The sequence below is a fragment of the Leiobunum rupestre genome, chromosome 5 (assembly GCF_980474605.1).
Source record: "Leiobunum rupestre chromosome 5, qqLeiRupe1.1.hap1, whole genome shotgun sequence".
NCBI classification, from domain to species: domain Eukaryota; kingdom Metazoa; phylum Arthropoda; class Arachnida; order Opiliones; family Sclerosomatidae; genus Leiobunum; species Leiobunum rupestre.
The window spans coordinates 25,337,575-25,365,298 of NC_143388.1; the positions used below are offsets into that span (position 1 = coordinate 25,337,575).

At 37.1% G+C, this 27,724-nt stretch overlaps 2 protein-coding genes and 2 non-coding genes across 5 annotated transcripts in view; 2 read left to right on the plus strand and 2 right to left on the minus strand.

Annotated features, from left to right (window-relative positions):
* The window catches only part of LOC149943949 (chitinase-3-like protein 1), a 66,169-nt gene extending 65,339 nt beyond the window's left edge, over nt 1-830 (minus strand). The window contains exon 1 of one of the 2 annotated variants that reach the window (XM_090175062.1): nt 685-830. The gene's annotated coding sequence lies outside the window, so the exon portion shown is untranslated. The remainder of the gene's footprint in view (nt 1-684) is intronic. The other variant, XM_090175063.1, reaches the window with a different exon arrangement.
* On the plus strand, nt 522-27,026 carry LOC149943951 (palmitoyltransferase ZDHHC12-B-like). Its single transcript, XM_090176252.1, has 6 exons — nt 522-587; nt 738-868; nt 5,009-5,105; nt 20,174-20,499; nt 22,860-23,025; nt 26,419-27,026. Exons 1-6 carry the CDS (start codon nt 522-524, stop codon nt 26,611-26,613), a joined length of 981 nt encoding a protein of 326 aa, XP_090032378.1. The 3' UTR covers nt 26,614-27,026.
* TRNAT-GGU (transfer RNA threonine (anticodon GGU)) lies at nt 11,786-11,858 on the minus strand. Its single transcript has one exon. It is a non-coding gene; the product is annotated as a tRNA-Thr (tRNA).
* Nucleotides 12,015-12,087, plus strand: TRNAT-GGU (transfer RNA threonine (anticodon GGU)). Its single transcript has one exon. It is a non-coding gene; the product is annotated as a tRNA-Thr (tRNA).
* Nucleotides 27,027-27,724: the final 698 nt, after the last annotated feature.

Here is a 27,724-nt window from a genome sequence, read left to right on the forward strand (position 1 = left end):
CGGACACCGTTAAGAAAATAACAGCCTACCTAGTATCCCTAATGACACATAATGACACATAGTTTTATTACCACCAACCAAACGCGAGACACAGTTAATAAAATAACAGCCTACCTAGTATCCCTAATGGCCCAAAGGCTTAATACAACTAACCAAGAGCCGGACACCGTTAAGAAAATAACAGCCTACCTAGTATCCCTAATGGTCCAAAGGCTTAATACAACTAACCAAGAGCCGGACACCGTTAAGAAAATAACAGCCTACCTAGTATCGCTAATGACACATAATGACACATAGTTTTATTACCACCAACCAAACGCGAGACACAGTTAATAAAATAACAGCCTACCTAGTATCCCTAATGGCCCAAAGGCTTAATACAACTAACCAAGAGCCGGACACCGTTAAGAAAATAACAGCCTACCTAGTATCGCTAATGACACATAATGACACATAGTTTTATTACCACCAACCAAACGCGAGACACAGTTAATAAAATAACAGCCTACCTAGTATCCCTAATGGCCCAAAGGCTTAATACAACTAACCAAGAGCCGGACACCGTTAAGAAAATAACAGCCTACCTAGTATCCCTAATGACACATAATGACACATAGTTTTATTACCACCAACCAAACGCGAGACACAGTTAATAAAATAACAATGAAAATGATCTGGACTCACAAGTTACTTTTATCTTTTGTCCTTGGTATTTGACTGTTTGGTGACGATGACAGTGTCAAGGGAATCTATCTGTGGAAGACGACAAAGGCAGGACGCCGCTGGTGTTGGCCATCAACCATCGCAACTGGGACGTGGTCAGCTTTCTGAGGACCTGTCACAAGCGATCGGTCATTCTCAATGCCTGGTAACGATAAGCACGTAATACCGCCAATTAGATCCTCATATCGTAACAATCCTTAGTCTTGCCACCCACTTCGCTTCAATCAAAGTTTACAACTTTTTATCTGCTTCAATAAAACCAGTGCTTCTTGTAAACCACGTTATCTGCAATTATTATTTAAATCATGTTGTTTAGAAGTTTACAACCTTCGTATCTTTTAAATTAACTTAAAAAATAACCTTTTCTTACGTCGCTTTTTATTGTCGGATAAAGATCAATGTTCTAATCGTGATAACAGATTAAGCCCGTGCAATAAAACGTAGGTGTTGTAGTGTACGGGCTTAATATGTTACCGTACTTTTTGAATCTGTACCTTCAAGAATTGCATTCAGGATACCTAAGAGGTTAAGAATATGGAACTGCAAAAAGCAGACGAATTAAGTCTATATATACTCCTAAAAGTTTGCTTAACCTGCAACATCGTGTTTTTTTGCAGCGAAAGTTCGCTATTAACAGAAATCTTCTACCATTCAACGTATCAGAAAAACCTGAGCGTCGAACGGGTTAATAGATGTTTTAATATAACACCTTCAGCGATTCCCCATGAAGTATTAATACTAAGAGCCTGGAACAACAAACTACTCTTTATATGGTCCTTGTAAAAGGGCTAAACGTTGATGGGAAAACTCGGATAATTTTAGTGTCAAGGAGAAAAAAAATTTGCGTCAAAAATAAAAATATGCATTAGGGCTAAATATTATTTTTTACGTCAAGAATAAAAAATGTCTTAGCTCTAAACGAGATTTTTGGCGTCGAGGAGAAAAATTGTCTTAGGCCTAAACGAGATTTTTGGCGTCGAGGAAAAAAAATTGTCTTAGGGCTAAGCGAGATTTTTGGCGTCGAGGAAAAAAAATTGTCTTAGGCCTAAACGAGATTTTTGGCGTCGAGGAGAAAAAATGTCATAGGCCTAAACGATATTTTTTGCGTCGAGGAGAAAAAATTGTCTTAGGCCTAAACGATATTTTTTGCGTCGAGGAGAAAAAATTGTCTTAGGCCTAAACGAGATTTTTGGCGTCGAGGAGAAAAATGTCTTAGGCCTAAACGATATTTTTTGCGTCGAGGAGAAAAAATTGTCTTAGGCGTAAGCGAGATTTTTGGCGTCGAGGAGAAAAAAATGTCTTAAGCCTAAGATAATTTTTGGCGTAGAGCAAAAAAAGTTGTTTTAGGCTTAAGGAAAATTTTTAGCGTTGGCGCCGTTTTTGAACTTCGAAAAATTAAATTTCAGGCTTTTATAAATGGAATAGTTATAGTTGACTTGAGTATGGATTGTGGTTGGCTTTTTTTCTCGCAAAACGAATATGGAAACCGATCAACCGGAAATACTTCATTGAGCGATTCCATTTTCGAAACGAAAGGGGGAGTGGAAAGTGGGGATCTTTTATTGAAGATCCTATTTGATACGATTCTGATACCTATCGTGACGTCACAACCGGAAAATCAAAAATCCTTCAACAACTGTTACGGTTTTTCTGATACATTAATCTGAAGATATTGAACGCACCCATGCTTTCACGCAGACCGCCATCTATGTTTACATTTTGAAATTAAAAAGCAGACGAACTTTCCCTACAAAGAGGTTAATGCAATTAGCATTTTCAGTTTACATAGAGCCACATAGCGGCAAACGCGAGAAGTTCATAAACTGCTGGATTTATTATTTATTACACACAAATAGCGTTTTCCATTTGACTGCTCTCGAGCGCTCTAGATCACTCTGATCAACATTTTACTTTTCATTTGCGTGCTCGGATCTGCTCCGATCAAGTATCGCGTGTTCCATTTCCCGCTTTCGGGTGCTCCGAGATGGCCCAAAAACGATCTGCCGATTTCGACAGATCAACGGATCGAGGTTGAGATCGGAGGCAATTTTTGAGTGTTCCTTTTAGATTTTTGACAAAATGGCAGACCAAGACGCGAAAATTCGAATTACTAGCAGACGAAAATCAATAAAGCGCGGGAATATGTTAATGGCATGTTGCATTTGCGGTTTTACTCTAGTCAATTGGGGCGAGATCTATGACGTCAGAGACAGATTCGAAGTGAATCTCGAACAATCAAATGGAAAACGTTAACAGTGTCAGCTAAGCAGACGAAATCGGAGCAGTTTAAAAGCTTCTCCTGTTGTAAACTGAAAAGGCTATATGCGCCCCATTCTTAGGTACCCAAATGAATTCTTGTTATCGTCTATAGGCTTCGACCTTAGGAACTATAGCGCCATCTGCCGTAATATCCGTCAACATATGTTAAGTAATAGCAGACGACTTTTGAATTTCAATGTTTTACGCTTGAGCTTTCAGCTGTTATGCAGAGATAATTTTGAACGAGCAGACAGCTTACATATATTCAATTTTAAACTCGGTAGGCGGCGCCACTTATAACCGAAATTTAAACTAAGCTCGAAGCCTATTATTTCTATTCCCACATCGATGACGTTGAACCATGAACCAAGAATCTAAGGGGACTCACTGTTTACGATATTTAGACACGGTAGACGTGGCCTAAATCGGAAGGCTTACTGAGGTACACCAGCCTTAAGAATTCTGTTCAACTATCACTACTAGAGGCTTAGTCGGGGCTTGGGTGACAGTACATGCGAGAAAGTTAGGTTAGGCTTAGTTCATTAAATTTTTGAGGTTTAGAAATGAAATGGATACCATTATTTACTTTTAAAGAACCAATTTATAAATAAAAGTTCTAAAACTTACTAACAAGGAGACTACCCGAGGTGTTATACACCGATTTTGTTCAAACTCGGGGGAATGGTAGACCTTCATGTAACTTGAAAAATACTAAAGCGATTTTATTCAATGAGCAACGGTTTTGCCATGGCAACGAAAAATGTTTTTGACAACATAAAATAACATGGGATTTTGACCGATTTCCCTGCTAAAAAAATTTAAAAAATTGATAAAAATGTTACCAATTTTGATTTTTTCGTCAATTTTTATAATTTTTTTTTATAATTTTGGTATTTTAATTTTTTTTCAATTTTGTAAAATGTTTCATAGGGGGGACCCTTGCAATCGGTCAAAATCCCATGTTATTTTCAATGGGAAAATTTCATTTTAAGTTGTTAAAAACATTTTTGGTTGCCATGGCAAAACCGTGGCCCATTGAATAAAATCCCGTTAGGATTTTTCAAGTTACATGAAGGTCTACCAATGCCCCGAGTTTGAACAAAATCGGTGTTTAACACCTCGGGTAATCTCCTTGTAAGTCTGAACATTTAACCGGCAACAACGGCGCCATTTTGTCAAAATTGAACGTGAACGCTCCAACTTCTCTACGAGACTACGCCGGAAATCGACCTCAGCGACGCCAAGGGCGCGTGAAATTCTAAGCCTTTGACAATAAATATTATTTTTACACCATTTCACGACAATATATGAAGGAAGAAAATATTTGATTTATAATTTTAAAGGAAATATTTCATTATAAATTAACTAAACATTCGGTTTTCTCTGAAAATCTTTTTCGTCCACATAAAATATCATGCTATTTATTTTCTTTAGCATCAAGTAAACTGAATATTATATTAATTTATTATTTCCCCCCTTTTTTGACCAAGTGAGAATGCTCGGAGAAGGACCGTCAAATTTTGAGAAGTGAGAATTATCACTATCAAGGGAAGAATTCTTAGAATTTTGATGCGACTAAAGTTTGTCCACATTGAACTAAAATTACCTATTCCTAGTATCAGAAGTAAATGAACCGAAGTCATCGAATGGCGCTCAGAATTGGAGGGCGTTTTCCTTATGAAAATAATGAGAAAATCGAGTCAAATTAAATTAAATTTCCATCCCCGTCTTTTGACGCGATAAATTGCACTTGGGAATTGTGGTATATCTATTTCCATTTATAAAAAATGGTTTCAAAAAACATAAACTTTTTTTTCGGCCTATTCAAATTCGAGGTCAAAATATAACTTCATAAGGAAAACGCCTCCAACATGGGGAGTCTGTTAACTTCGGTTCATTTACTTTTGCTAGTATGAATGCGTGGTTTTTAAAGCCTGAACAGTCAGTTGGCTTAGATTCTTGGTCCATGTTTGAACCCCTCATCGCAGCCAATATAATACAAGTTTCGTTTGCTTTTTCTCCGCAGGCATTTTGTATTCGGATCATCCACAAATAGCCGTGTTCCCTTGGCCATCTTCTTGCTTGTACCCCTGTGCTATGGATACCCTCTCTACATTCTCAGGGTAAATATATCTTTCCTACAGCTTTTACCCTACACCCTTACCTTTCAACGCACTATTTTCATATAAAATCTCACTTAAAGGGTCGCAGAATCATTTGAACAATTTTAACCCGATTTCAGACATGACCAATCAAAATTTTGTTAAATTTTATGCTCCCTATTTTCAGATGAAATTAAAATAATAATAATGATATAACTAAATTATATTATTTAGAAGTATAAGTTAAATAAATGTAGACAATTTAACGATAAAGTTACTACGCCGTTTATTTAGAATCAACTGAACAAAATACGTAAAAACGTATATAAGGAAATCACATTGGACGATATTAGACTTAATATTTTATTATTGAACTTTGTTATTCTAATAATAAGTAATATCACTTAAAGGGAAACAGAATCATTGAAAAGTGTCGTCCCGATTGTCAGCTAGCTCCTCCCCTTTTGTACCTCGTGATATCAGATACGACAAATCAAATTTTGGCATTTTTCAACACACTATTTCATACAAAATCTGATTAAACGGAAATAAAATAATTTGAAAAAATTTAACCCGATTTTTAACTAGCTTCCCCTTCCGTACAGGCAAAAACACGATCTCGGTCTCAAATTTGAAAAAAAAAAAAAATACCTTTACAAACCTAGCGAGACTTCATAGTAGCATAAGTCACATAATTTTCATAAGTATGACACTTCCATTTGATTAAAGCTCATTTTCTGAGCGAACCTTTTTTCGTAAATATAGATAATCTGACATCTGATTTATGATTATTACTATCTCACGTCAGATAACGCAACTATTTTTAACTGTTTACGCATTTGGACCCATATTAACTGATCTGATATTATCCGAACGTAAATGCGGATAATCTGATATCTGATATATCGTAATAATCGCCCCTGAGAATTGGTTGTAAGCGCTACCTCTAAGTTAAAAAATATCGTTATTAAAATAATAATATTTAGGTACCAATTTATACTGTGTAGTTCATTTTCATTATATTTAGAGTACCTCAAATATAATATTACTTCAAAACGATCGTTTTATCTAGCGTACTATAAAAATCCCTCATCATTGGTGGTGCATAAGTAGCATAATAACAATAAGTATGAACCTTTCTTCGACACTGACTCGCAACTGAAGTTCTTGGTACATTTCGTCTTGGTAATATTTAGACACTAGGGCGCTCTGTACTGAACTAACCCTTGATAACTCTGAAAATCAGTTCGGTTATAGTTTTTTATGATTGACATACTTATCGTTATTGCGTTACTTATGAAAGTAGTAAATTTTACGTTCCCATTCAATAACTTGTCATAATAATTATTGAATTATTCGTTTTGAAATAGTTTCAGTCTTTGGTATCAACTATAAATTAGCAATGGTTACAGCGCCAAGTTCGTATGCTGAAACATAAGTCTTAAATTAGTTTAGTAAACAAAATGAAAACCAAAATTTAAATCATTCCAACCACACAAAATTACCATAAGTAACTTAAGAAACATAAGTATGACCAGGAAATTATATATGTATATAGCATTTGGAATGTCTATTAAGATTATTCTCATAGAAACGGGAGTGGTTTACAAAGGATATTTAAAAGCTAAACTCGGCTCCTGGTCGACATTAAGCCTTGTTTCCAAAAGAATTTAACTCGCGTTCTTTGCTCTTTTTAACCACTTAAATAGGTGATTTTACGCGCAACCAAACCAGTTTCGTGAAGAACGTGTCTAACCGATCTAGGGTTAGCGACAATTTTTCGATTAGTAGAATTACTACTACCAGGAAACTATAGAGGTATACACTTGGAATGTCTAAGGTTCTATTGGGACGGTGATACGAAAGCGCGTCGAGAAAAAGGCGGGGCTTAACTACGTCAAGTGTAAGACGTAACACGGCATTTCAAATTCATTGGCTCGAGGTTTGACGCGAAAAGAATGCGTCGTCATGGTAACAAATAGGCGATCTTCCCGCGCAAAATAGGCTTATAAAACAATGGATTTAAAAACCTCAATTTGTTATCGTACTTAATATTTTGAAGTAATTATAATGTTCTTCGCGAAAGAAGCGTAGTGATACCTAATTTCAGATATTTTTATGGTTATAAAAGAGATAATCAGGTAGGCTAATAATATAATAACCATGACTAGGCTTAATGACGAGTTTTCGTCGAATTACGGTAGCGAGGCGCCAGAGTTTTTCTCGTGAGTTTTCCCGCTGTAAGACACGCCCGTTTCTACGAGCTTCATCACGGCCGGAAAAATCTTCCTTAGACATTCCAAGTGTGTACCTATATAGTTTCCTGGTACTACAAGTTAAGTTGAGGTGTTAAATACGAGGCGAACAGGGGCGTAGTGGGGAAGTAATTGGCTTCACAAGTCACTAGTGGACTTAAGCCTGTGTGGCTCCTTCTTGTATGTACTTAAGGCAATCATTCTCAAGTTTAAAACCCCTTTTTGAAGTGCTAGAAGAATTTGTTTCAGGTACTACGCAAACAATGACTTTAAGGGGAACATTCATCAGTTTTTCTAGGCCATGTGAGCATATATTCGAATAAAGGTCCCTGACCATCAATTTTAATAGAAAATCGTTTTCCTCTTTAAAGGTTGCTAGGTACCATTAAACGCACTCTCGCAAGCTCAAAATTTGTGTTAGCGTCGAGTTCCGGACTACTTATTTTCTTTCAATTTTTTCCATTAGATAGTAGCGGCAATGAGAGTAGCGGAGGTTTCGCTAACTATACTGTACAGCCAAAGGTAGCGGAGAGAGGATTTTCAGCCCCCTGGAGGGACTGATTTCTAACTCTTTGGGGCATATAGTTCATTCCTTCCCACATATTTTTTACTCTAAGGTTCGACTTTCGCAATAAAGATTGAAGTGAGATTGGAATAGCTCGTAGCACGCGTCGTGATAGACTCCAGCGCCATCTCTTTTTCATAAAACAATTAAAAGCTACCTATGTGAGAAAATTCAGCCGGCGAGAGTGCGTTTAATGATCGTACAAAGCAACAACGTACTGACCCACAGATATATCAGTATACGAAATTTCGGAATCTTGTTCCTCGCAGCAAGAGGAGCCGGGTTCGATCTCAGCTTGTGGCACTGGGTGAAAACTCGGAACAACTCCTTCTGCGTTGAGTTTGTAAAGTTCTCTCCCTCACTGTCTTAAGGGGTTTTCCCTCTAGCTCTTCGGTTCCCCCTTTCCATAAAAAACTTGTAGAGGTTAACCGTAATAGTAAGTGTAGAGAGCTGTTGGCTCGCGTGGCAACCAGGGCTTGTCGCAACCCTCCTACGCATTGTAACCCGGCCACCTGAATTAAAGGCTTTAAAAGTCGCTCGATGACTTGGGCCTAAGACGGTGCCTTCGGTATTAGCCTAGCTGATTATTATTATTTCTCGCAACAGTGACCTTTGTATTAAAGGTTAAAAAATTTAATTCCCTTGATATTTTAGTTAGCCCAGGTGAAAATTTGACTTGGTGTGACTATTTGTTGAGTTTACTGACAATTGCAATGAAGATCTGGCTACGAGCCGTGCATCCAATGGCGTCGCGGGCGTTTTTGAGTAGCTGAACGCTTTTGTCACCCCATATTGAGTATTATAGACCAATTTGGTTGTTTTCTTAACGACAATAAGCATTTTACCAAAATAAGCTTTGTGGGGTGTAAGAAAATTCGAAATACAAAATAACCGTAAAATATTTTGGGAAATCACTTGATTTATATGCAGTGTTTTTATTGGCATAGTATCATTTGTGCCAATTTTAATCGAAATCCGTTGATTCAGGGTAAAGTCGCTGACCAATTCTGTGTGGAATGACTGTTTAAATGGTTCATACTAGAATGCAACCTTTATTACTTATATCATAAGTGGATAACAAACCTAAGTATGACACTTCTTATTCACCCAATGCAATTTTTTTAATTATAGTCTGTTTCACCAATGACAACGTAAACCATTACGTACCGAACAGGGCCGCCGAGATCGGGCCTGAGCCCCGGTAAAATATAAATTCCGGGCCCTCAAGAGAGCCTTTAGTACTGTAGATAACTATATTCTTTCTGAGATACACCAGGGTGAAGTATACCTGGATAATTGTTCATACCCGGGCCCCTAGGCTGCACGGGCCCCGGTAAATTGTACTGGCTTCCCCCCTCTCATATCGGGCCTGGTACCGGCGAACCGAAAACTCTCCGCGAACTGCTCCTAGTATTTGGAGGATGACCGTAAAATCGGCAACCTTTTCGACGGACCAGGCAAGGCCTATTGAAAATTGAAATGCTTTCAAAAGTGTAAATAACGCTTAATTTTGGAAAATATTGATGAATTGTTGAATTGGAAGATAAGAATAACTATTATAAGTTAGATTTTTTCGAATATCAAACCTAAACGCTCGTACTTACAGCGTTGCCAGATTTTTCTGCCCGAATTATTGTACAAAGGGTAAAAAATGATAGTACAACAATAGAAATTATGGTACCAATGTAAAATAGTATTTATTACTTTTAATTTAAAGTGTTTGTTGCAAAACATGAAGATAACTGTTCTCGTGTGTCGTTTCTTTATAGAGACTGGATGTAGTCAGTATTGACCATAGAAATCGGAATAAGTAACTAGAACGGTTTTTGAAATTTTGACTATCGAGTGATCTGGCAACACTTGAACGTGGACTTAATATTTCCTCGCCTGAAAGCAAAATCTACGTAACTTTAACTATACTTTTAATTAGTATAAAGTTACGTGGTTTTTGCTTTCGGGTGACGATTTTATGTATTATGAAATTCTTATTATTTTAGTAGTAGAAATAATGTAAATATGAAAATAGTATCATTATAGTAAAATAGGTTGGAAATATGTAGTGTTCGGCAGTCGATTAATTTTTATCCGTGAATATAATAAGCTCGGCTATCGTTAAATAATATTTATTTAAATAACCAATAGTTGAATAAAAATTGTAAAATGTTTAAATAATCGAAGGTGAATAAACCTATTATTTAAATAAAACAAACAATTACTTAAATAAATACCACTTTTATTCAAATTAATGCTTGGTTGCGTAAAAAACATAATTAAATAAGTTAAAATGATATTCGTTTTACCAACGTTTTTTTAAAATAAATCGGAAAATTTGTGGATAATGAATAAACAATTCCGAACACTAGAAATATGGTACATTCGGATACTATCATAAGCCTATAACCTCTAAGTTTGAAACGCGCATAGCACCCTTTGTACCACCACTGGACGGGCGAAAAAGAAGAAATCAGGCGATAGTATCGGCACCTGGTAGAGATAAATTGAAGCTTCTTCCTTCCCTCTTTCTCTCTCTACGCACATCTCTCTTACTAAAGCAGCTGGCATCATGCATTGCGGGACACGTTACGTTTCTCTTTTCCGCCACCGGGTGGATTTAGCGCTGTACTTTCGTCAGTCGTTTGCTTGAACCAATACTGCCTTTCGATTCAAACTAAGGGTTGATAGGCTTATGGTACTATATAGTACGCTCTCAAAATAATAATACCATTTACAATATGATGCAAAATCAAACTAACCAACTATTTTGCCACCGGAAAGAGTAGGAAGGGACGAGTTTCCTGTTCGGAAACTTCCTATTTCGCAATCACTCCACGACAGACTATCATTAAATAAATTCGTTCTGTGCCATACTTATGTTTATTATCCACTTATGCTTATACATTATAACGTTACTTATGTTTTGAGCTAACAACTTTCCAATTCCATTTTGTCTAAATATTTAAGAAGTATTAGAACACGATGAGAGTTTATTACCATCGACCTTTTCACATTTTTCGTTTGAAGTTTATTACTAGACTAGAGAACATTCTTTCTTGAGAAAGTTTCCCGCGAAACCAAAGAAAGCTAAAAAAAAACTCTAGATAAAAAGGAGAATTTTCCTACCTCATAACTTTCCAAATTCGATGTTATGGCTTTTGTTTGACCATCCGTGAGTTGAAATTGTTATGTCGTACATCCAACGACCCGATTCTGTTGGCAATGGCTGGGATGGTTTGTTATAAGCTGGATTTTCGGTATCAAATGACACGTTCGTAGATGTTCAGTGGGCTTATGACTTTTCTGGACATTATGTTTTTATTGTTTAACCGATATTTATCGTGGGCTTTCTTTTCGAAATTTCACGTCGTACGCTCGAAATGGTAGACGCTCATCGATTGGAACATTAAGTTCCCAATTTAACCGTAATCTAGCCTACAGATAAAAATTTTACCCACATTTTTATGACCCCACTTCTTTTGGCTTTCCCCAAAATGAAACTCAATTTCCAAATAATAGCTGTAATCTCGAAATTACTGTTACCACTACCATAAGTAACATAAAACTAATAAGTATGACAAATATAAAAAAATTATCACCGAACTGATTTTCAGAATGCAAATTGCTTTTTATTTTCAAAATGCAAAATACTTTCTCCATAACTCAAAATTGAAAATGCAAAATGCATTTTGAAAATTGGTTTTTCTAAATGCAAAATGTAAAACGGTTTTTGCAGCTCAAAATAAGTGTCATACTTATTGTTAATATCATAGAGATAATTTTTAATTTTATTATTACGCAGGAATTAATATAATTCGAAGTTTCATTTAAATCAAGGAATACTTCTGCGTATTGTTCCATACCAGAGTGACTGAGAAAAATCATATCACCTCGGGTAGGAATCGAACCTACGACCTTTGGGTTACCGTCCCAACGCCACTACCATTGGACTACCGAGGCCACGAATAATCAGGCCTCGGACATCCAATTCCTGTTATAAATTAGTTGACGTTAAATGCTACGGCACCGTCAACAACGGGTTAAATATATCCCGTCAATATTGTGAACCAGATCGAGTCATTCTTAAATTGGATGTCCGAGGCCTGATTATTCGAGGCCTCGGTAGTCCAATGGTAGTGGCGTTGGGACGGTAACCCAAAGGTCGTAGGTTCGATTCCTACCCGAGGTGATATGATTTTTCTCAGTCACTCTGGTATGGAACAATACGCAGAAGTATTCCTTGATTTAAATGAAACTTCGAATTATTGTTAATATGTTACTTATGCACTACCGATGGTGGGTCATTTTTATAGTACGCTAGATTAAGTGATCGTTCTGAAGTAATATTATATTTTAAAGTACTTTATAATAGAACTACAAAGATTGAATTGGTACTTTAAAATTATTATTTTATTAAAAATATTTTTGCACTCAGATAGTGGGGTGGCGGAGTGGTTAGCACTTTCACTTCGCAGCAAGAGGAGCCGGGTTCGATCCCAGCTTGTGGCACTGGGAGTAAACTCGGAACAATTTGCTTTGCATTGAGTTTGCAAATTATCCCCCCCCCCTGGTTCAAGGGATTCCCCCCGAGCTCTAAGGTTTCCCCTTTCTCTAAAAACTTGTCGAGGTTAACGGTAATAGTGAGTGTAGGGAGCTGTTGGCTCGCGTGGCATGCAGGGCTTGTCACCACCCTCCTACGCATTGTAACCCGGCCACCTGAATTATTGGCTTTAAAAGTCGGATAATGCCTTAAGCCAAGGGTGTTAGCCTAGCTGATTATTATTATTATATTTTGACACGGTAGGCGTGGCCTAAATCGGAAGGCTTACTGAGGTACACCAGTCGCTTTGAAGCGCCTCAAGAATTCTGTTCAACTATCACCACGAAAGGCTTAGTCGGGGCTTAGGCGACAGTACGTGCGAGAAAGTTAGGGCTTAGTTCATTAATTTTTGTTAAGTTTAGAAATCAAATGGATTCCAGTGAATTTTATAAAAAACAAACCTCAGCCATTCGCGGCTCACGGGTTATTTTTACTTAGCACAATAGTTAATTACTATTACTTAAACTTTTAAAGAACCAATTTAAAAAATAAAAGTTCTAAGACTTACTAAGCCTAATCATTTAACTGACAACAACGGCGCCATTTTGTCGAAATTGAACGAGAATGCTCCAACTTATCTCCGAAACTACGTCGGAAATCGATTACAGCGACGCCAAGTTTGTCTACATAGAACTAAAATTACCCGTGATTCACTTATTCCGAGTATTAACGCGTGCTTTTCAAAGACCGAACAGTGAGTCCCCTTAGATTCTTGGTCCATGGCGCGACGCACGCTTGGTGGCGCCTTCCAATTAACACGTGACAACGAGCGTTCGTCGCACCGTTATTTAAATAGAAGCGGGTAAGCCCCCCCCTCACCCAGTGATGCGTAGCGCCATCTACAGCTTAGACGGATAAAAAAATGTGCGATAAATAATAAACTTACTTTAAAACATTATCTAAATCTTTTCAATTCGCTATTGTTTCGTTTCATTGTGGTTATAATTTCGAAGGGCGTAGTGGAACCAGGGTCTGTTTTAGTGGGCGGTTCTGCTGTATTGGGGTAGTTCTAAAATTTAGTACAGTCGTTCTAGGGTTTGACCCGGAACTCTTTGCAACAGAAATTATTTTTGGATTTTTAGGTAGATATAGTATAGTTAGTTAACACATAAATTATTTACGTGCGTAACTTTATGCAAATTTGTTTTACGCGCGAAAAACGATTCGCTGTTTTCCCTCTTTTTAGGCATGTCTGGGATTGCGGTTTTTCAACTATTGCGGTGAATCTACTTGCCGTATTGACGAAATATTTTGAACTGACATAGAATACAGTATGTTGGACATGCGTGACATGAAACACGCGTAAGAATATAACGATGACGTCATAGATTCAAGATGGCGGACGACAAAAGTACCAATTTCATGTTTTTTTTTCGCTTAAATTTCATGTTTATTGTTACACGGCGATACGTATATAAAAATTTATAGAATATACATAAATATAAACTAATTATATTTTTTTATAGAACAGCATAAACCGTTTTTAAAAAACCACCGTGTTATTCCAAGTTGAATAACACCCCATCTATCGGGTTTTTAACTTTCAAGATAAATTACAAATTGGTTATTCTAATTTTTTACAGTCGAAACTATTACTATTTAGGCTGTTAATTATATATTTTTAAATATTTTTATGTTATAAAGTTTAAAATATGAGTCTCTCTAGATGGCGCCAGCAAACTAAATAAATCATCTCTGTAGGTAGTTCTAGTTTTAGTTTGTTTCAAGAAACCATGCTGCCACAACGAGCATTATTAAGATAACCTAACAAATGGTCGTACATTGTAATTACCTTCAGATACATTAGTACTGCTGGAGATCGACAGCTGTTGCCTTTGTTCAAATGTTTTAGAGTCAGCAAACACCTGGGTAAATTTGACAGACAAAGGCTTAAAAACAATCTTAAAGGCTAGTCATGTCCGAGGAGACAAACTATATGAGGTGCTTGGTCAACAAGCTGAAAGAAAAAAGTGCATATTTCCTGTCGCGCTAAATACGTGAACAAAAATCGTATCAAGGAAGCTCAACTGTCTTTGGAACCATCTAGCAGCATAACTTTAAGATCTGAAATACCCTTGTTTAGTTTCAAAGACTGTTGTTTATTCTGCGGAAATTGCATTAGCGAAAACGAAAAGCGTGGAAAGGGCGAAATATTTTACGAGCGAACTTTAAAATATCAAGAAAATGTTAACGATCGAATAACTTCAGCTATTGATCTACCAGCTGCAGACGCCCTTTAATTACCACCAAACGTGCAGTACAAACTTTCGAACTGGGCGCGAAATACCCAAAAAACATCAACGACATGCAACACAAGATTGCCCGCGAGATGACGACGGTGAAGACTCGAATTCGCCATTTTTAAGAGTCTGTAAATGGCTTAATAATTAATAAAAACGGATATACAAATGCTAAGAAAGGTACAAGATTATTACCCTTCAGCTTCCGAAATAAGTTCCACCTTAAAGAACGCTGAGTATATACCTGAAACATGATTAAGCTTCTTACGAGTTCTAATACCATTTCAAAATTCGGAAGTAAAGTTGATTTCTTTAGGACAAGCCATAGTTCAAGCAGCCAGACCAAGGTCATGCATTTGTCCTATACCCTTAAGCATCGGAGTTAAAATTAACCGTGAATTTGGATCTCGTATTCTCGTTGACGAATTGTATAATATGGATTTTAGCGTTTCTTATGTTGAAGCTCAATAATATCTTCAATCCGCAGTGGTCGATCAGAATTTGAACTTCTCTCTACCCGAAGGCCGATTTTCTCAGTGGGTTGCGGATAATGTTGACCACAATATTGTCACGATTGATGGTCATGACACATTTCATGGTATGGGGATAATCTTATGCACTTCCGGGCTAGAATCCAACAACCCACCCCTACTAAGAAAAAAAAAATCCAAAGAATTTCAAACCGTTTATCGTCAGTTAACATTTCATCTGAAGCGAGAATACCAATTTTAGCGTACAATGCTGTAGGATCGGCGCTTAAAAATATTCGTTACGAGGGAATTGAATTTAAAAATCTTCAAAAGAACCCCATTGATCTGCTTTGGATAACGTCAAAGATGTTTAAAAAACCATCCTCTGGTTGGTCGGGGTACATGGAGAAAGCAGTTACAGGCGACCACGCTGGAATCTGTACAACAACATTCCTACCAATGATAGATCTAAACCCAACGTCTCTTAGTTGTGTTGACAGCACTTTGAAATTTATTGTTGGCGAAGCGTACAGACTCCAAATTAAAGTACCAGTTGTAACGTTTGATCAGTGTTTATGGATAAAAGCGATTGAAGATGTGAACGCGAAACCGGAAGAGTTTTCAAATTTAGTAATTCGTTTAGGTGGGTTCCACACTCTAATGTCGTATCTTGGAAGCGTTGGCGGGTTAATGAGTGGGTCGGGCATTGAAGACATGTTAGAGGTCATTTACGCTCCCAATGCCGTCACGCATATGCTAACCGGAAGGGCATTTTCCCGCGCAATCCGAGGTCATCTTCTAGTCTCTACGGCATTGAAAGTCATTGTCATTGCAAATGCCTCGGATTACCAGCTTAAAGAAGACTTGAATACAGCAGAAACGAACGACAATGTAACTGAAGAACTACCACCGATCATACTCAAACTACAAAACGTTTTCGATTTACTATTTGATAATGAAATTACAACTGAAGAAGCTCAGAGATCCGTTGAACTAATCGAGCTTACAAAGTTAATTAAAGAAAAGGAAATTATGGCTCATGTATTTGCGCATGATAGGCATTGCGAAACAGTTTATTTGGGCGGAACGAACTGCCAACTTTAAAATGCACCTCGATGCGGTCGAACTCATGTTACCGTTTTTCGCAAGTTCCGGTCATAATAACTACGCTAAGTGTGCTAGATTATACCTACAGCAAATGAGACAACTTAAAACAGTGCAACCTGAATTATACAGAATTTTTGAAGAAAGACACTTTACACTAAGAAGACAAAATAAAATGTGGGCCGGTGTTTGGACTGATATGTTCATAGAACAAAATTTGATGAAAAATTCGAAAAGTAAGTCGGGATTGACACATGGTGGCGGAATGACTGAAAGCCAACGAGCGACTTGGATTATGAGCCACCCTTTTGCCTGTAGCGAACTTTCTTTTGCTTTAAGCAATCTTAAGACCTTTTCACACGAGCCAACTTTTCTAATCAAAATGCTGAGTCAGCAAAAATGGATCAGAGATCCATTTTTTTCTCGCGTACTTTTTTGGTGGATCAACTCATCGAACTTTTATTCACACGAACCAACTAGTTGACTAAACTCAAGTTGGCTCATCTAGTTGGATCAAAAAGTTGGCTCGTGTGAAAAGGCCTTTACTGGTGTTTCACGCGGTGGATCTGAGCAGCATGTTGATTTGTCAGATTCTAGAATATCGAGAGACTTTAAAGACTTTTTCAAAGTTTTGAATTTTTTTTGGTCACAACCCTTTCGAACCCTCGATAAATGGACTTTGCAGCAAATTACCGACAGTCAAAATAAAGTCAACGTTGAAGAGTCCGAATTAATAGGCAAGAAAATTCAAGATGGTCTAACAGGGAAATCGTTTAAAGATGTCGTGCTATCTAAGTCCAACCAAGCTATCACAATGAAAGTTCTTCAACAAGGAATTGTCGTAGGTGGGGTAACTCACCATGTTGACCCCCGTCTAATGACGCAACGCGTGATAGTGTGTTTGTCCGTTGACACTAATGTTAATGAATGTAAGGAGAGCTTTAAGTTCGAATTAAGTACTTTGCCTACTTCATTATTTGACCCATCAAGTCAATTTATGCGCAAAGCCGACAAGTCTACTTTGGCAAAAACATTGGATAATATTGCAAAACAACAAAGAAATATTTCTACACTATCTTGGTAACCATCTGAAAAACAGTGGCCATACGGTCATACACGCTCCTTCTGACGCTGATACGGTTATTGTAAAAACGGCCTTAGAAATGGCTGAAACAATGAGTGTTACTGTGGTGGCCGATGACACAGATATTTTGGTTCTCCTTCTTTACCACACCATGGAAAACATATTTTTACAATCGTTTATAAATCAAGATAACGTTCGTGATATTAAATGCATGAAAAAAGAAGTTGGGGACAAATCGCGCAAATTACTTTTATTTGCCCATGCTTTGACCGGGTGCGATTCAACTAGCGCTTTATACGGAAGAAGTAAATCCGCGGTTTTTAAACTACTTGCTAACTCCGACCTGTTAGACGCTTTTATATCCACGTTCGGATACGAAAGCAGCGACTTGGAAATATTGAAAAACCTCGGTCTGAAAGCTTTAATTTTGATTTACGGTGGTAATCCCGAAACAAAAAGTTTTAATACCTTACGTTACGAAATTTACATGAAGAAAATTGCAACTGCGAAAAACGAGTTGGACATGGCTCGGTTGCCGCCCACAGAAAACGCCGCCATTTTTCATTTACTACGTGTGCAATGGCAATGTGTCGCGTGGAAAACGCTGAATGAAGGAGTGCTTGACCCCGTTTTGTGGGGTTGGACAAAAAGCAACTGCTTCCTATTGCCACAGATATTGGGCCAGCTCCTGAAAAATTATTAAATATGATAAGGTGCTCGTACAAGGTTACTGTTGAAGAACGATGGGGATTAAGATGTTCTTGTAGAAAATTCGGAGTGGAATGTTCAACAATTTGTAAAAACCGTTCTGGTGTTGATTGTTCTAACAGTACCAAATGTAACGCGGTAGAAAGACTTTTTAATTGGTCTGTAAAAATTTAAATAAAAATAAAAAAGGTTCCAAACTAATAATCATTGTAGTTTCAATTTTTTTTCGTTAAAAATATTTAGTTTTATATACGTATCGCCGTGTAACAGTAAACATGAAATTTAGCGAAAAAAAACATGAAATTGGTACTTTTGTCGTCCGCCATCTTGAATCTATGACGTCATCGTTATATTCTTACGCGTGTTTCATGTCACGCATGTCCAACATACTGTATTCTATGTCAGTTCAAAATATTTCGTCAATACGGCAAGTAGATTCACCGCAATAGTTGAAAAACCGCAATCCCAGACATGCCTAAAAAGAGGGAAAACAGCGAATCGTTTTTCGCGCGTAAAACAAATTTGCATAAAGTTACGCACGTAAATAATTTGTGTTAACTAACTATACTATATCTACCTAAAAATCCAAAAATAATTTATGTTGCAAAGAGTTCCGGGTACACCTCCTTTTTTCGCTAGAACGACTGTACTAATTGGGTACTACCCAAAAATATTCAGTCATTTTGGGTAGTGGTAAAATTTGGTTATGGAAAATAAATTTTAGCAAAAATGACAATAATTACCAATCTCATAATATTTTTGGTTAAAAGGCACAGGGCTTTCGTTCCCCCTAGATGCGCAATTGGGAGTTTTTTAACGCAGGTAGATGGCGCCTTGCTTGAGAAAACGTTGTAAAACTTCTCCTATTTTTGTCTTTCGCACCAAAGGGGTATCTAGGGTTTGGTAGTTTTTAAATACCACTTCCCTCCCGGTCATTTTCGCCCACCGAAAACGTTTCGTATTTTCCTGTACTCCCAAAAAAATCTTTCACTTTGGGTACTTCTAATAAATATATAATTTTGGGTAGTTCTAAAAAAATAATTAATTTTTCGTAGTACTAAAAATAATACTTAGTTTTTGGGTATTTCTAAAAAGTCCTTAAATTTGGGTAGTTCTAAGAAATCCTTTACTTTGGGTAGTTCTAAAAAATCCTTAACTTTGGATAAATCTAAAAATTCTTAACTTTAGGTAATTCTAAAAAATCCTTTACTCTGCGTAGTTCCAAGAAATCCTTAACTTTGGGTAATTCTAAAAAATCCTTAAGTTAGGGTAGTTCTAAAAAATTGTTAAGTTAGGGTAGTTCTAAAAAATCATTAAGTTAGGGTAGTTCTAAAAAATCCTTAACTTTGGGTAATTCTAAAAAATCCTTGAGTTTTTGTAATTCTAAAAAATCCTTAAGTTAGAGTAGTTCTAAAAAATCGTTAACTTTGGGTAATTCTAAAAAATCCTTAATTTTGGGTAGTTCTAAAAAATCGTTAACTTAGGGTAGTTCTAAAAAATCTTTAACTTGGGTAGTTCTAAAAAATACTTAACTTTAGGTAATTCTAAAAAATCCGTTACTCTGGGTAGTTCCAAGAAATCCTTAACTTTGGGTAATTCTAAAAAATCCTTAAGTTTTTGAAATTCTAAAAAATCCTTAATTTTTGGGTAGTTTTAAAAAATTGTTAACTTAGGGTAGTTCTAAAAAATCCTTAACTTTAGGTTATTCTAAAAAATCCGTTACTCTGGGTAGTTCCAAAAAATCCTTATCTTTGGGTAATTCTAAAAAATCCTTAAGTTTTTGGTAATTCTAAAAAATCCTTAATTTTGGGTAGTTCTAAAAAATTGTTAACTTTGGGTAATTCTAAAAATCCTTAACTTTAGTTAATTATAAAAAAAATCCTTTACTTTGGGTAGTTCCAAGAAATCCTTAACTTTGGGTTCTACTAAAAAATCGTTAAGTTAGGGTTGTTCTAAAAAATCCTTAAGTTAGGGTAGCTCTAAAAAATCGTTAACTTTAGGTAATTCTAAAAATCCTTAAATTAGACCCTGAGTGAAAGATTAATTGTCTTTTTGGTTTCGCATTGTAGTGCATCCCTTTGACGTGGAGGGAATTGCAATCCATCCACTTGGTGTTCCTGGTGTTCAACGTGATAGTGTGGCTGAGCATGCTGGTGGCGCACAGCCTGGACCCGGGCTACTTGCCCAAGAACACGCTGGAGTACGAAAAAGCCGTCGAGCAAATGTCCGACTTCGGCAAATGGAGGGAGAGCAAGAGCCCCATGACGCGCCTCTGCCACACTTGCCGCTGCGTCCGCCCACTGCGCGCCAAACACTGCAGGGTCTGCAACCGATGCATTCAGCACTTTGACCACCATTGCCCATTCATCTACAACTGCGTTGGACTCCGGAACAGGTATCCATTTAGGCCTTCGAAACAGTGATGCCCGATCGCGAAAATTAAATTTTCCTTTCACTGCGTAAAAATTTCATCCAAGCTTTCAAAACAGTGATGCCAGATCGCAAAAATTAAATTTTCCTTTCACTGCGTGAAAATCTCCATCTAGGTCTTGAAAACAATGATGCCAGATCGTGAAAATTAAATTTTCCTTTCACTGCGTAAAAATTTCCATCTAGGCTTTCAAACAGTGATGCCAGATCGCAAAAACTAAATTTCCCTTTCATGGCGTAAAAATTTCCCTTTTGGAACCAAAGATTCCCTGGTTTTTCCCAAAACCGATACACATAGATATTTAAAATAAAATTACATAAGTAACTCTGTGAAAAAAATTGTTTTTATTGTTTTCAAAATAATTATCCCCGTAGGCCCCTAGTATAGAAAATAAAGCGCCATCTCTATTCATAATATCGAACTATATACCCATATCTAATATTGTTTGAGTTTTCAGTTTGGATCTACGGAGGGTTAAATAAAATATCAAAACAAGATTTAAGGGTTGCAAACTCAACCAAAGTCTGGATTACTATTAGTTGTTAATTTTATTATATTTATGTCTCTCAAATTTAATCAATTTGGTCAGATCTTTTGTGAATTTTTTATAGCTTAATTTTAAAACCATCGCCCCTTTAAATTTCCCTAGATTTCGCTAATTTTAGGCTGATCTCCATATTCCCTGTTTCGAATTTTCGAAGTTTGCATTTCCCTCGATCTGGCATCACTGCCTCTAAATGAAACGTGTTTTTTAAACAGTCGCCGAGCAATAATAGCGAGGTTAAGCCAGCACCATAAAAGCTCCAGAAAACGTGTAGAGGGAACTTTTTTTTTTTAAATAGAGCTAATACCCAAGGCTGCACCTTCGACCACATAAGCAATGCTGCTTGTGCGTGATCAAGTAACAGGTGGCCGGGTTACAATGCGTAGGAGGGTGGTGGCAAGCCCTTCATGCCACGCGAGCCAACAGCTCCCTACACTAACTATTACCGTTAAACTCAGCAAGTTTTTATGTAGAAGGTGCAGGCTGTACACAAAAAGGTACGTCTACAATCCTACAAATTCCCCATTTAGCTATAACTTTTGAACTCGTTAAATTAAAATGCAAATTATTATTGAATGAATCGTTAAGCCACGAAAAACGGCAGAAATGACCTCAGTCTGGCAGTCATGCTGTCACGAAATGTTCCCTTTTTTCGCCACCCCCAAATGAAAAACCAAAACCTTCCGAGGCTGGGAAGCCGTTGCAATTTATTTAACCAAGGACTAGCGTTGCCAGCCCTACTATAATTATCGTACATTTCGATAATATTACCTTTCGATTTTCTCCGTACTATAATTTTAAACGCGTACTATATAGTCGCTTTTGGCGATAAGTTTACTATACTTAAAGGGGAACGGCCAAGCTTTTCCAAATATGGCCTTATTTCCGTATCAAAAGATTAACAAGACGTTCAATATACTAACCTTTTTTTGTCTTGAAAAAATAGCTTTTGGCCCAAAAAGTTGAAACGAAAAATAACGCCAGGTGTTTGGGTTTGAATTTTCGCCGCCATCTTAGGGGCTGCCGCCAGCGCCCCTAACCCCGTATGAGCGATTTGCGAACTATCCTAACTTTTAAAATCGCGCAATTTAGGCTTAAGTCTCTTATAACTGGAACGCGCCGCGCGTGCAAAACAATTTTTTTGTGTCTTCAGCAGCGCGCGCTTTTACATTGTTTTTCTGTCTCACCGACTTCTCACCAGGTGTCGTGGCGGACGCGCGCTTTTCGATTTCCCGAAATTTCTTTATTTTAATAAAAATTAACCACCCAATATTTTTTGATGCGGTTGTCGCCATAAATTTTAGTTTTTAATGGGCTATAGGGATATCTAACTGGTTAAAGCTTGACCGTTCCCCTTTAAGATATTTGTGCGATAATTAAAGAAATTTTAAAACTATGGTTATATAACTCTTAGAAGGCTAAGAAATTAAGAATGGAAATATTATACTCCTTGGATTGTACCTTCTTCTTAGACTCGCCAAAAAGGCTGACTAATCAAGCGTATTGTAGGAACGAAATAGACCGTGGAACTTGGAAGTGGGTGACTGTCCGATACTATAATAACTACCCACGTCCAAGTTCCACGGCCAACTATGATCAAGTGCTACCACGCTGTAGCGACTAATCAAAAGTTGGTCGAACTTGTGTACTATAATTTTCTAAAAAATTCGATAATTTTTTGGCTTCGATACTATAATTTCAGTTTTTGGACCTGGCAACGCTGTATTTAACAGTCTAATCGCGATTACACGAATTTTATAAAATGTTTTGGTACTTTTAGAGGTTGGTTCCTGGTTTTCGTCAGTTCGGTAGTGATTGCTTGTGGAATGGTCATATATCTGGCTCTGGCTACTGTCCATGCCGATAGCTGGAGACTGGAATATCAACTGGGAGTGGCTATAGCGGTCCTGGCTGCTGGAATCGCCGGTATCTTGACTGTCAGTGTGGTAAGAAAAGCCACTACTCTTTCTACGTACTTAATGTCCAAGATTGTCATTAGTTCTACTTAGGGATAAGGACTATGTCAAGGGGTCCGACATTTCCTAATTTTGCGTACGGGATAAAGCAAGTGCCACATGTATTATGAAAAGGCACCTGTTATTAGAGATGGCCGTGAATCTATCGATTCTTCGGAAAAACGAGCCTTTACTGGAGAGCGTGGTGCCATCTATTTATGGCCAAGGAAGCTAAAATTCAAAATATCCAAATGATAACGTCGTCAAAGAGCCATTGCATTGTAGTGCATTATAGTTAGACAACTTATACTCTGACGTAAACAAAAACTCTAGTCTAGTGTATACACTCGTTTTCGCCCAGCAAAATTCCCAAAAAAAGAGTGTATAGGCTTCGAGCATGGGCCAAATAATGATTTATCATTATTTGGCCCATGCTTCGAGCTAGGAATATAATCCTCCTAGCTTCGAGCTTAGAAAAGATAGCGCCATCTACTTACGTCAAGTAAATGTGTGAAGAAATAGCAGACGACTTTTGAATATGAATGTTCTCTAACTGAAACCAAAGATAATTTAAACTCGTACCCTAGATTCGAAATCACTCTCTCGCGCAATGCCGATAGCGTTTACCCACTTCCCGCCGGAACTCAGAAAAAATTCGCTCCATGGTTTGCGCCATACCGCAACCACAGCCAACTTCGATCACGCGCTGCCGCGCTATATAGGCAGCGCGTGATCGAAGTTGGCCGTGCCGCAACCAATGGAGCCCGATTTTTCTGAGGTCACGTGCCGGAAAAGGGTAAACGCTTCGTAACAAAACCGTCAATGGGAAAGCTCTCAGTATTCGAATCTAGGGTACGAGTTTAAATTATCTTTGCTGAAACGTTCAGCTTTTATATCGATATAATTTTGAATGACCAGACAGCTTTCACACATTCGATTTAAATCTCAGTCGATTAATACTTAGCTGGCAGGACTAATTCCTTAATCAAGAAAAGGGTTGGACATAAGGATATTTTTTAAGTAGTCAGCCTGACTAGTGAGCCTCCTACCTTAATTTATTTTAGTAGTCACTGACTAGTGGGGGTGAAAATAGTGGTATAAAAACAAGAAGGAGAGCCAAAATTTTGCATTACCCGTCAGAATTAAAATAGGAGTTACATGACTTTGGCCGATCACAATTCTTAAATAAAAAGGGATTGATGAATGATGAACTTATGGTACGCCATATTTATGAATATTTGGGTTAATTTTTCACTAGTCAAATAGACTAGTGAGCCCCCAAATTTCGATTAATTTTAGTAGTCAGATCATTTAGTTTAGTAGTCAAATGCCGTGACTAGTGTTTATGTCCAACCCTGATCAAAAACCTGTGACTGTAACTTATAGGCTTAGAGCTTAGGAAAGATAGCGCCATCTGCATTAATATTCGTCAACAAAACATGCGAAGAAATAGCAGACAACGTTTGAATTTTGATGTATTTCGGTTGAACTTTCAGCTGTTGTGCTGAGAGAATTTTGAACGAGCAGACAGCTTTCATATATTTAATTTAAAACTCAATCGATAGGCGGCGATACGTATGATCAAAATTTAAACAACGCACGAAGCCTATAGGTACGATGTTATGTGGTTATACCTACGCGGCGACGCCCTGCCCAATAGAGGCTTAAATAAAACCTGTTCAGCGATTGCCTAGAAATAGTAATACAGAGAGCCAGGACTTACTTGTAAAAGCGTTATATTTTAAAGCGCGCGCTGCTTAATATTTCGTTCAATTTCGCACGCGCCTCTTCGAAGAAAAGATGCACGTGTGCTCTTAACTTTAGCCTTACGAATAAAACAAACATAAACACGTGACTATTTTATTCAGTGTCTCTGCTCCCTAGAGTCCCTACGTGCATCGAAAGAGAAAGAGCGGTATTTATTGAAAGGTCTTTTTCATGCACAGTCTTGATTTTAGCTCTAGAGCGCCATCTATTGTCTCTGGAAACGAATACGAAACACTATTCATAAGCATTATTTTATTAATTAATTATTACAAATGTTTTTTTTATAAATATATTATATTTTATTTTATTAATATATGAGGTTAACGAAGGAAATTAAGCCACCGATTAGATGGCGCCACTGAGTACTTATGGGAAAGCGGGTTAAATTATATTGAACTTTTAACTTATTTTCTAATGGGCAATGAAAAATCGCAACCTCAGCATTGCCATGGTTCAAGGTTCTTAAGGAACTAAATAGTTTTGCAACCTGCAGATGGCATGTCCATTCTGAAACATATAAGAACGTTATTTCAGCATTGCCCCGGTGCCAGGTTTTAACGGCAACCTGTAGATGGCGCTACAATAGTTACAGGGCTCCCACCAAAATCTGAAAACCAAATTTTGAAAAGAAGCAACCAAATAGGGACCATTGTCATAAAAAAAATAGATAATTATTTAAACTTAAATTTTAACAAAAATTACTTTTGAAATACTATATTTCTAAAACTGACTTAGTTTTAATAGGTCATTCTAGAAAGGTTTTCATAACTTGGGACAATTTGTTTTAACGGTCTCGCGCATGCGCATGTCGAGAGGAATGACGTGTGATTTAGGCTTTGCAGAGTAACTACTTATGAATCGTAGGAGCCACCGTCAGCCACGCAAAGAATATTATAAAGCTTTATATTCTTTGAGCCACGCAAGGTTCCTAGAAAAATCTCTTATATGGGAGCCACGGGCACGGCTAGCTCTAGTAGTAGTTTGGTTAGGGTTAGGTTAGATGAGTTTTTCAATAGGTTTATTAGTTAGGTTATATTAATTAGTTAGTTAAATTATACAGTTAATATTTTTTTACTCAAAATAATATAGTTCAACTTTACGACAGGGAGGCTCATTTTGAATTTCACCGAGTATTTCGCCGAGCTCGGGGCGCCACCTAATGTAGTAAATTATAACTATAAACGTTAATCGATACAATTCTGGTTCAATATTAGAAGCCGATGGTAATTTTCAGCAAATTTACTAGAAATAGGGTAATTTAGGTACCAAATTCCTATTTTAAGGTGGTTTAGGGACCTCGAAAAAAAGTCGGGGGCTTTTAGGTATTTTAGAGACCTGGTGGGAACCCTGTAGCTAGGGCGTGTTGATTCTGAAAGGTATAAGAGCACGGCCTTAACATTGCCATGGTTCAAGGTTGTTAGGAATCCAAATAATAGTTTCGCCACTTTTTAAAGCGATGGTCGTTGATCGGTGTTGACGCAATGTGATTTCTGCCCAGTGCTCCGAATGTCAAAGTGAAGAAATGGTTCAAGAAATAATAGTTTCGCAACCTATTAGGGCGTGGCCATATTTGGTTGAAGGTTCTTAGGAAACTAAATACGTTCTTGATATTTCCAGCTCATAAATGCTCTGTTCAACGTCACATCAAACGAATGCCTTAACTTCCGGCGATACGGGTATCTGAGTGACGCCAACGGGAAATTCAGCAACCCATTCAACCGAGGCGTCGTGCGCAACCTGGAAGAGTTCTTCCGCAGCGTCCGCGTCTGGGACATCAACGATATCGAACCTCAACGAGGTCTTCTCGTCTGACCTTTGAACTCCATTTATATACAGCCCACTCTCTAATAACCGCACTCGATAAAACCACGATTTATCTACACAGGTTAGAACTCAAAAGCGATATAAGGGGGACCGTTATGAACTGCAATCCCGCGGCCCAGGGAAATTATGCCGCTCGACGCGCCTTCTATCTATGAATTGTTGAAACTATTATTTTATCTTGGTTTCTTTTAATTTACATTCTCATTTCAGTTTTCTGTAAATATTATTAATTATTTGTAATAATATAAAACACATGAAATGTTTAGGTCTTAAAAGTTTGAATAATTCAATTATTTCTTTAAAATTCGAGCTATTTGCGCCTTAGGAATAGGGGCCCGTTAGTAGCGCCACCTGCATTCTAACTTTAATTATTGATAATTAAAATATAATTTTAATGAGTAATAAAATGGTATTTTAAAACAGAAATTTTTATTTTAGCTATTATTAAATTATGCTTACATTGAAAATAACACTAATAATAATTAGTAATTGTTTCACAATGAAGGTGGCGCTTGGAAACCTATAATTCCAATGGGGATAAAAGCTGCAGTACGTAACGGTCCCCCTTCTTTAGTACAGGCGAAAGTACACCGAGTTCTAACCTGTGTAGATAAATCGTGATAAAACTATATACATATAATAACAAAATACGAAAATAACGCGCGCTAGGCCTAACCAATTTTTTCAACAACAAATAAACGAATCAAATTTTCGCACTATGGGTTCGACGAAAAAAATACACGTTTTTTTCTCTAAATTCTTCTCTCAAAAATCTTCGGTGGAAAAACGGTAGAAATGCCTGCCCTAAGTGCATTAACAAATAATAAGAAACAAATTTTTAAGTGCAGTTAACGAAATACGAGATACGCTTCATATTTAATATAAAACAGGTGCTTCCAATTATTATGAAAAATAAAATACTTAAAAAAAAATCGCTATCTGAAAGCGAAAGTCAAGCGAGATTTTTTTAAATGATATTCGAAATTATTATAATAATCATCCTTGAGTGTTTTTATATTAGACTGACTCAATATTTAAAGTTTATTTAATATATTTTCAGTCTATTTCTATTATTAGATTATTATAATAATTATTATCA